We start from the raw sequence: 9,465 nt of genomic DNA, 5'->3' as shown, positions 1-9,465 counted from the left end.
AGCAGGTTTGGTGGTGATGAAATCTCTGAGTGCTTGCTTGTTCACAAAGGATTTTATTTTTCCTTCACTTATGAAGCTGAGTTTGGCTGGATAGGAGATTCTGGGTTGAAAGTTCTTTTCTTTAAGGATGTTGAATATTGGCCCCCAGTCTCTTCTGGCTTGTAGGGTTTCTGCTGAGAGATCTGCTGTGAGTCTAATGGGTTTCCCTTTGTGGGTAACCCGACCTTTCTCTCTGGCTGCCCTTAGAATTTTCTCTTTCATTTCAACCCTGGTGAATCTGACGATTATGTGCCTTGGGGTTGCTCTTCTTGAGGAATATCTCTGTGGTGTTCTCTGTATTTCCTGGATTTGAATATTGGTCTGCCTTGCTAGGTTGGGGAAGTTTTCCTGGATAATATCCTGAAGAGTATTTTCCAGCTTGGATTCATTCTCTTCATCACATTCAGGTACACCTATCAGACGTAGATTAGGTCTTTTCACATAGTCCCACATTTCTTGAAGATTTTGTTCATTCCTTTTTGCACTTTTTTCTCTGTTCTTGCCTTCTCTTTTTATTTCATTGAGTTGGTCTTCGACCTCTGATATCCTTTCTTCTGCTTGGTCAATTCGGCTGTTGAAGCTTGTGCATGCTTCACGAAGTTCTCGTGTTGCGTTTTTCAGCTCCATCAATTCACTTATTCTCCTCTCTATGCTGTCCATTCTCGTCAGCAGTTCGTCCAATCTTTTTTCAAGGTTCCTATTTTCTTTGTGATGGGTTAGAACATGTTCTTTTAGCTCATTGTAGTTTCTTACTACCCATCTTCTGAAGTCTGATTCTGTCATTTCATCACCCTCCTTCTCCATCCGGTCTGGTTCCCTTGCTGGTGAGGAGTTGTGATCACTTTTAGGAGGAGAGGTGTTCTGGTTTCGGGAGTTTTCATCCTTTTTACGCTGGTTTCTACCCATTTTTGTGGGTTTATCCACCTGTTGTCTGTCTCTGTCCCAGGGAGTTGGAGCTTTATGAGTTTCCGTTGCACTACTGCCTTTTTTGATTTTTTTTTTTTTTTCAGGTCGGACCCGCCCAGCTAGCAGCACGCCTAGCCTCCGCCTGCCCGCAGGGGCTTTGCTGAGCTGCTGTGGGCTCCGCCCAGCTGCCCTGAGCTCTTCCCTGTAGTCCTTTTTATATGGGCGTAGTTAGAACTGTCTGGGCAATGGTGGCCCCGCCTCTGTTATGGCGGACTCTCTCTGTTGTGGCAGGTTGCCTCGGCAACGGCGGGTTGCCTCGGCAACGGCAGCCTGCCTCCGTAGAGGTGGAGAGTCTCAGTAATGGCGGAAGCCCCTCCCCCACGGAGCCGGACCGTCCTGGTTCAGCTGTGCTTGGTTTGAAGGGCTCAACCCAGAGGGTTTCCAATTACTGTTTTTGTTTTCGTTGTTGTTGGGGGTGGAGGGGTGGGACCAACCGAGCCTGATCACCTGGCTCCCTGACTCAGAGTCTTTTCTTTTAAGTTGAACGACCCCGCGTTCCAGTCGCTTGTTGAAAAGGCGCCGGGATCTCCCGTGCTGCGACTCACGGAGTCGGCTCGAACCGCGGCGCCGGCTCCTGGCGGATTTTTTGCCTAGGAATCTCCTGGCCTGACTCGCTATTTCAGATGAATGGGCTATTCTGCCGTCTCAAGGCTCTGCTCGCCAGCTAAGAGGGCTCCCAGACCAGTGGCTTTTTTACGGAGAACGGCAGCAACAGGGAGTGGTCACAGCAGCCGCGCGGGCGGAATCAGCCCCGCGGGGGCCAAAACAGCCGCACCGGCTGGGACTGCGACGCTGGCGACCCCTCTGCCTGGGTATCTCCTGGTCTGTGGGCAATAAGAGTTCGTCTGGAAATGCGGCGTCCACTCACCCTCTGCACTTTCACTGGGAGCTGAAGTCCTGAGCTGTTCTTAGGCGGCCATCTTGAAAGTCGGATCCAGACCTTGTATTTTTTCTAGCTCTTTAATATCATTGGGGTTTATGACCTAGCATATGGTCTATCATAGAGAATGTTCCAATGACACTTGGAAATAATTTTCTCTTTCTTTCTTTCTTTCTTTCTTTCTCTTGTTTGTTGTTGGGCAGAGTGTTACATAGACATCTGTTAGGTGCAGTTAATTTACAGTGTTGACCAAGTCTTTATTTCCTTGTTGATCTTCTGTCTAGTTCTACCCATTATTGAAAGTGGTGTATTGAATTCTCCAATTACTATTGTTGAATTATATATTTCTGTCTTCATTTCCATGAGTTCCCTTCATGTATTGTGGTACATATATGTTTGTAATTGTTATATCTTCTTCATAGATTGATCCACTTGTCATTATAAAATGTCTCACTTTATCTCTAGTAAGACTTTTTGACTTAAACTCTTTTTTAGGAGATGGAATCTTGCTATGTTGCTCAGGCTGGTCTTGAGCTCTTGACCTCAGGCAGTTCTACCTCAGCCTTCCAAAGTGGTGAGATAACAGGCATGAGCCACCAGGTCAGTGTAAACTCTATTTTAATCTTTAAAAGGCATTTTTATATTTTAAGGCTAAAGTATAGCCATTCTGTTTTTCCTCTGGTTCCTGATTGCATGTCTTTTCCCATCTTCTTGCCTTCAACCTTGTTGTATCTTTGAATCAAGTAGGTTTTCTGTAGAATGCATATGAATGGATCATGTTTTTACCCACTCTGACAGTCTCCGCCTTTTGATTGAATTGTTGTGCAGTAACACTTAATGTTATGATTAATATCATTAGATTTATGTCTGCCATTTTACTTTTTGTTTTCTGTGTGTTCCATGTCCTTTTGTTCCTTATTTTCCTTTACCACTTTCTTTTCCATTAGGTGGATATTTTCTCGTGTTGCACGTGCCACCATGCCCAGCTAATTTTTTGTATTTTTAGTAGAGACGGGGTTTCACCATGTTGACCAGGATGGTCTCGATCTCTTGACCTCGTGATCCACCCGCCTCGGCCTCCCAAAGTGCTGGGATTACAGGCTTGAGCCACCGTGCCCAGCCACTCGCTTTATTTCTAATAGTCTTTCAATTGATAGTCCTACTTTTTCCAGATAGATCATCATATCCACAAATTGTTTGTACTCCTTTCAAATATTTTTATTTTCTCCCTTTTATTTTTGAACTGCTTCTTATACTGCATATTATCTGTACTAAATATTATTTTAAAACATATACATAAGATAATATACTAATCACTAAACACTTCAAGAATAGTATGACATAATTGAAAATAAGAATTACACGTTACTCCTTTAACATTGAGTATACCAGCTTTGAAGTTACAGAAATAATTACATCACATAAAAACTTTTTTTTTTACTTTCTTATTTTCAAAAATTATAAAATTGGGTGTGAGATATTCTTTCTTAATTCTAAGAAAATGTCGATTTTGCTTATCTTCATGTTTTTATTCAATTAAGGTCATTTGGTAAATATTTGTTGGTGTGAATGCTGCAGAGAGTTGGGGAAATGGATGGAGGTAACCAGAGTAAAGGTTCAGATTTCCTACTCCTGGGGATGTCGGAGAGTCCCGAGCAGCAGCGGATCCTGTTTTGGATGTTCCTGTCCATGTACCTGGTCACGGTGGTGGGAAATGTGCTCATCATCCTGGCCATCAGCTCTGATTCCCGCCTGCACACACCCATGTACTTCTTCCTGGCCAACCTCTCCTTCACTGACCTCTTCTTTGTCACCAACACAATCCCCAAGATGCTGGTGAACCTCCAGTCCCAGAACAAAGCCATCTCCTATGCAGGGTGTCTGACACAGCTCTACTTCCTGGTCTCCTTGGTGGCCCTGGACAACCTCATCCTGGCTGTGATGGCATATGACCGCTATGTGGCCATCTGCTGCCCCCTTCACTACACCACAGCCATGAGCCCTAAGCTCTGTATCTTACTCCTTTCCTTGTGTGGGGTCCTATCTGTTCTCTATGGCCTAATACATACCCTGCTCATGACCAGAGTGACGTTCTGTGGGTCACGAAAAATCCACTACATCTTCTGTGAGATGTATGTATTGCTGAGGCTGGCATGTTCCAACATTCAGATTAATCACACAGTGCTGATTGCCACAGGCTGCTTTATCTTCCTCATTCCCTTTGGTTTTATGATCATTTCCTATGTGTTGATTGTCAGAGCCATCCTCAGAATACCCTCAGTCTCTAAGAAATACAAAGCCTTCTCCACCTGTGCCTCCCATTTGGGTGTAGTCTCTCTCTTCTATGGGACACTTTGTATGGTATACCTGAAGCCCCTCCATACCTACTCTGTGAAGGACTCAGTAGCCACAGTGATGTATGCTGTGGTGACCCCTATGATGAACCCTTTCCTCTACAGCCTGAGGAACAAGGACATGCATGGGGCTCTGGGAAGACTCCTAGATAAACACTTTCAGAGGCTTACCTGAGGGCAATTTGGAAAGACAGCCTTAAAGTGGAGACTGGGAATATCCTTCATGCTATGTAAGGGATTGCCCTATGTGTTATACAGCAGTGACTGGGATATAGCTCCAGCTCAGAGACAACATATATACATGTGGTGATAAAAAAAAAAAGACTTATTTGTAACCTGGTGTCCCCCAGGGCTCATCAGCCTTGGCTATAAGTAAGGTCACACTAACACCAATACTAGAATGTTGCAGGGTCAAAATATTCAATGTACTTGACTGCAGGACTACATTCTTGGTCTTATTTGACTATATCCAGTTAAAACCTAGAGACTTCTGTCATCTAGCACACATCCAAAGTAAATAGTAGCGGATGAGAAAGTTGGTCACTTGGCTGTGATGATTTAAAAGAGATTGCAATCATATATAGTTGAATCAGCTGAGCCAGCACTTTACATAGACTTTGACGGGGGTAGGGGGTGGGCAGTGAGGAGTTCAATTCATTTGACATTCATGCAGTCATTAATCAACTCATTCTATTTATAATGAATGTCTACAGAGGCCTCAAACTGGGTTACAAACATGAGGTTATAATCTGGGGGAAGTACATAAATTTACATTAAACATAAATGGACATAACTCATCAATTAAAAGGCAATGTTTAACATACTGATTAAAAAACAAAATACAGATAGATATTTAAAGAGACATCCTGAAAGCACAGGAATATACAACACCTGAAATTAAAAAGAGAAACAGACATATTTGGAAAACACTAAATATTTTAAGTGAAATATTGCTGCAATGACATCAGGTAAAAGAGACTTCAAAACAGAGGTGAAAGGAGTGATGTCAACAAGATGGTGGAACAGACAGTACCTCTCTCATCCGCCTGAGTAGAAATATGACCACAGAGCACATCATGAAGCTCTTCCAACTGCCAGACTCCCAAGACAGCTGGGCTGCAACCAATGGGAAAAAAAAAAAAAAAAAAGACATTCCAGTAGTGTACCAGCTCCTCACCAGGTACATGAAGCAGTTTCACCTCACGCCAGTCATGAGCCAGGAGGAGGTGGAGCACTCGCTGTAGCCCCAGAATACCATCGACACTTTCATGGTGGAAAATGGTAACGGAGAAGTGACGGATTTCCTGAGCTTTTATATGCTGCCCTCCAGCATCACGAACCATCCAACCCACAGGAGTCTCAAAGCTGCTTATTCTTTCTACAAGGTTCACACCCAGACTCCTCTTCTAGACCTCATGAGGGACGCCTTTGTCCTTCCCAAAATGAAAGGACTTGATGTGTTCAATGCACTGGATCTCACAGAGAATAAAACCTTCCTGGAGAAGCTCAAGTTTGGCATAGGGCATGCCAACCTGCAGTATTACCTCCACACTTGGAAATGCCCCAGCGTGGGACAGAGAAGATTGGGCTGGTGCTACAACAACCAGTCACCAGTGACATTTTGGATAAAGCCACTGAAAAGTTGAACCAGGAAATGGAGCACCACCACTGTTGGTCCAATTTTCACACAGGTGAGAATCCCTGGCAAAGGGAGCAGAACTGAACCGGCTTTACCAAACCATCAGCAAACTTGACAATTGTATTGCAACGGCATGGGTTGCATGATGTCATCTCTGGTCGTGTCTTTTGTTTTTCCAGTTAATCACATCCTCATGCAGCCATGATCAAGGGAATGTAACTGTTGGAAACTAGCTCATGATTGGTGTATTATAGAGTTAACAGGTGAATAATTAAAGTGTGTGTGTGTGTGTGTGTGTGTGTGTGTGTGTGTATATACTTTTAAAAAAGAGAATAGAGCAGAAATAAATGAAACAGAAAACAATACCCAAAGTAGACAAAACTAAACATTGTTTTTTGGAAAAAAATGTGAAAAAAACCCTTAGCTAAGATAATTTTTAAAATATGAATACTCAAACAAAATCAGGAGGGGCAATATTTCTATTCTCTATGGCCATGGAAATAAAAAAGTCAGGATTATTATAAACAATTGTAATCCAATAAATTGGACAACTTATAAGAAACTGAAAAATTTCTAGAAACATACAACCTCTCAACCTGAATAAGAAATAGAAAGCCTGGATGGTCTAATAACAAATAAGAAGATTGGATCAATCATTTAAAAAAACTTTCAAACAAAAAACCATAAACAAATGGCTTCACAGGTAATTGCTAACAAATATCTAAAGAAGAATTAATACTCAAACTTCTTAAATTCTTCCAAAAATAGCAGGAAACACTTCCAAATTCATTTAATGATACCAGCATCACCCTACCTAAGCCAGACAAAGACACCACAAGAAAGAAAAATGTAGACCAATATCTCTTACAAACATAGATTCAAAATACTCAGTAAAATAAAAACAACCAAATTCAACAGCACAATAAAGGATCACACACTGTGGCCAAGTAGGATATATCCCTGAATGCAAGGTTGATTCAACATATACAAGTCAGACAATAAAACCATACTATATACCATATATATATACTATAAACCATATATATACCATACTAACAGAATAAAGGATAAAAACAACATGATTATCTCCACAGATGCAGAGAAGGCATTTGACAAAATCCAAAACCATTTCATGATGAATCTCAACTAATTAGGTATAGAATTCACTTACCTCAACACAATAAAGGCCGTATATGAAAATTCCACAGTAAGCATCATATTCCATGAAGAAAAACTGAAAGCTTTTCTTCTAAGATTTGTAAGAAAGCAAAGATGATATGTTGGCACTTCTATTCAATATAGCACTGGAAGCCCTAGCCAGATCAGTTAGGAAACAAAAAAACAAAAAGACATCAACTAACACAGGAACAGAAAGCCAAGCACCACATGTTCTCACTCATAAGTGAGAGTTCACAATTTCACTTATCACACCACTTCCTCACACCAAAGTAAGAGTAACTATGTGAAATGATGGATATGCTAATTACCTTGATTGTGGTAATCATTTACAATAGATATATATAACATATATTAAAACAGCACTCCCACTTATAAGTGGGAGTTAACAATGAGAACACATGGACACAGGGAGGGGAATATCACACATTGGGGCCTGTTGTGAGGTAGGGGACTAGGGGAAGGATAGCATTAGGAGCAATACCTAATGTACATGATGGGTTGTTGGGTGCAGCAAACCACTACGGCACATGTATATCCTATGTTACAAACCTGCACAGTCTGCACATGTATCCCAGAACTTAAAGTATAATAAAAAAAATTTTTAAAGACATCCAAATCAGAACAAAATAAGTAAAATAATTTATAATCTTATATGTAGAAACCCCTAAAGACGCCACACACAAAAAAAAAACCACATTAGAATGAATTAACAAATTCAGTAAAGTTGCAGGAGATAAAATAAACGTATAAAAATCAGAGGCATCTAGACCTTATACACACACAAAAATATATATACTACTTGGTTATAAAAAAGAAGTAAATCCTGCCATTTGCGATATGGATGAACCTGGAGAACATTAAGCAAAATAAGACACACAAAGAAAGACAAAAACTGCAGTATTTCACTTATATGTAGAATCTTAAGAAGTATAGCTCAGAGACAGTGAGTAAGGATCCTTACCAGAGACTGGGAAGGATAGTGGTGGGGGGAGATGGTTAATGAGTACCAAAAAAAAAAAATCATCAGAATGAATAAGGCCCAGTATTTAATAGCATGATAGGGTGACTACAGTCAATAATAATTCAATTGCATATTCTAAAATAACTGAAAGAGCATAATTGGATTGTTTGTAACACAAAGGATAAATACTTGAGGGGATGGATACCCTATCTTCCATGATGTGATTGTTATACATTGCATACCTGTATCAAAACATCTCATGTACTCCATAAATATATACACCTACTATGAACTCACAATAATTAAAAGTTAAAGATTTTTTTTAAAGCACAGCTCATAGAAGCAGACTAAAAGAGTGGTCACCAGAGGTCAGAGATGGAGGAATTATGGAAGCATTGGTGAAAGGGTACAAACTTTCAATTATGACAAAGTTCTGGAGATCTAATATATAGCGTGGTAACTATAGTTTGGTGGTATTGTTTCTGGGGGTTGTGGTGTTTTAGAGGCAAGGTCTTGCTCTGTCACCCAAGCTGGAGTATAGTGGCATGATCATAGTTCACTGTAGCCCCAAACTCCTGGGTTAAAGCAATTCTCCCACCTCAGTCTCCCAAGTAGCTAAGACAACAAGCATACACCGCCATTACTGATGAATTTTTTATTAATTTCTCTAGAGATGGAGTCTCACTATGTTGCCTAGGCTGGTCCCAAACTGCTATCCTCAAGTAATCCTCTGACCCCAGCCTCCTAAAGTGCTAAGATTACAGGACTGAGCCACCACACCCAGTCTATAGTCAACAATACTCTGTTATGTACTCAAAATTTGCTAAGAGAATAGATCTAGTGTATTCTCTCAATCTTATACATAGAAAGAGCTAGAGAATTTCTCACACCAAAATAAGAGTAACTATGTGAAATGATGGATATGATAATTAGCTTGATTGTGGTAGTGATTTAGAATAGATACATATTATATATCTCAAAACAGCACTATGGGCCGGGCGCGGTGGCTCAAGCCTGTAATCCCAGCACTTTGGGAAGCCGAGGCGGGTGGATCACGAAGTCAAGAGATCGAGACCATCCTGGTCAACATGGTGAAACCCCGTCTCTACTAAAAATACAAAAAATTAGCTGGGCATGGTGGCGCGTGCCTGTAATCCCAGCTACTCAGGAGGCTGAGGCAGGAGAGTTGCCTGAACCCAGGAGGCGGAGGTTGCACTCCAGCCTGGGTAACAAGAGCAAAACTCCGTCTCAAAAAAACAAAACAAAACAAACAAAACAGCACTATGTAAACCTCAAATAATTTTTATTTGTTAATTATACCTCAGTGAAGATGTAAAAAAAAAAAACATTTACACAGCAATGCAGTAAGGAAAGGAAGGATAGTCCCTTCAATCCACGGGACTGGATCAGTTGGAGATTCAGATTTGTAGGATAAAAATATATCTTG

At 41.0% G+C, this 9,465-nt stretch overlaps 1 protein-coding gene across 1 annotated transcript; it reads left to right on the top strand.

Moving 5' to 3' along the window:
* The first annotated feature begins 3,475 nt into the window (after nucleotides 1-3,475).
* On the top strand, nucleotides 3,476-4,414 carry LOC101040803 (olfactory receptor 1D2). Its single transcript, XM_003933079.4, has one exon. The coding sequence runs from the start codon at nucleotides 3,476-3,478 to the stop codon at nucleotides 4,412-4,414; it is 939 nt and encodes a 312-aa protein (XP_003933128.3).
* Nucleotides 4,415-9,465: the final 5,051 nt, after the last annotated feature.

This window comes from Saimiri boliviensis, chromosome 17, assembly GCF_048565385.1.
Source record: "Saimiri boliviensis isolate mSaiBol1 chromosome 17, mSaiBol1.pri, whole genome shotgun sequence".
Taxonomy (NCBI): Eukaryota; Metazoa; Chordata; class Mammalia; order Primates; family Cebidae; genus Saimiri; species Saimiri boliviensis.
The sequence above is the reverse complement of the archived record's forward strand: the minus strand, read 5'-3'. Positions and strand labels throughout refer to the sequence as shown.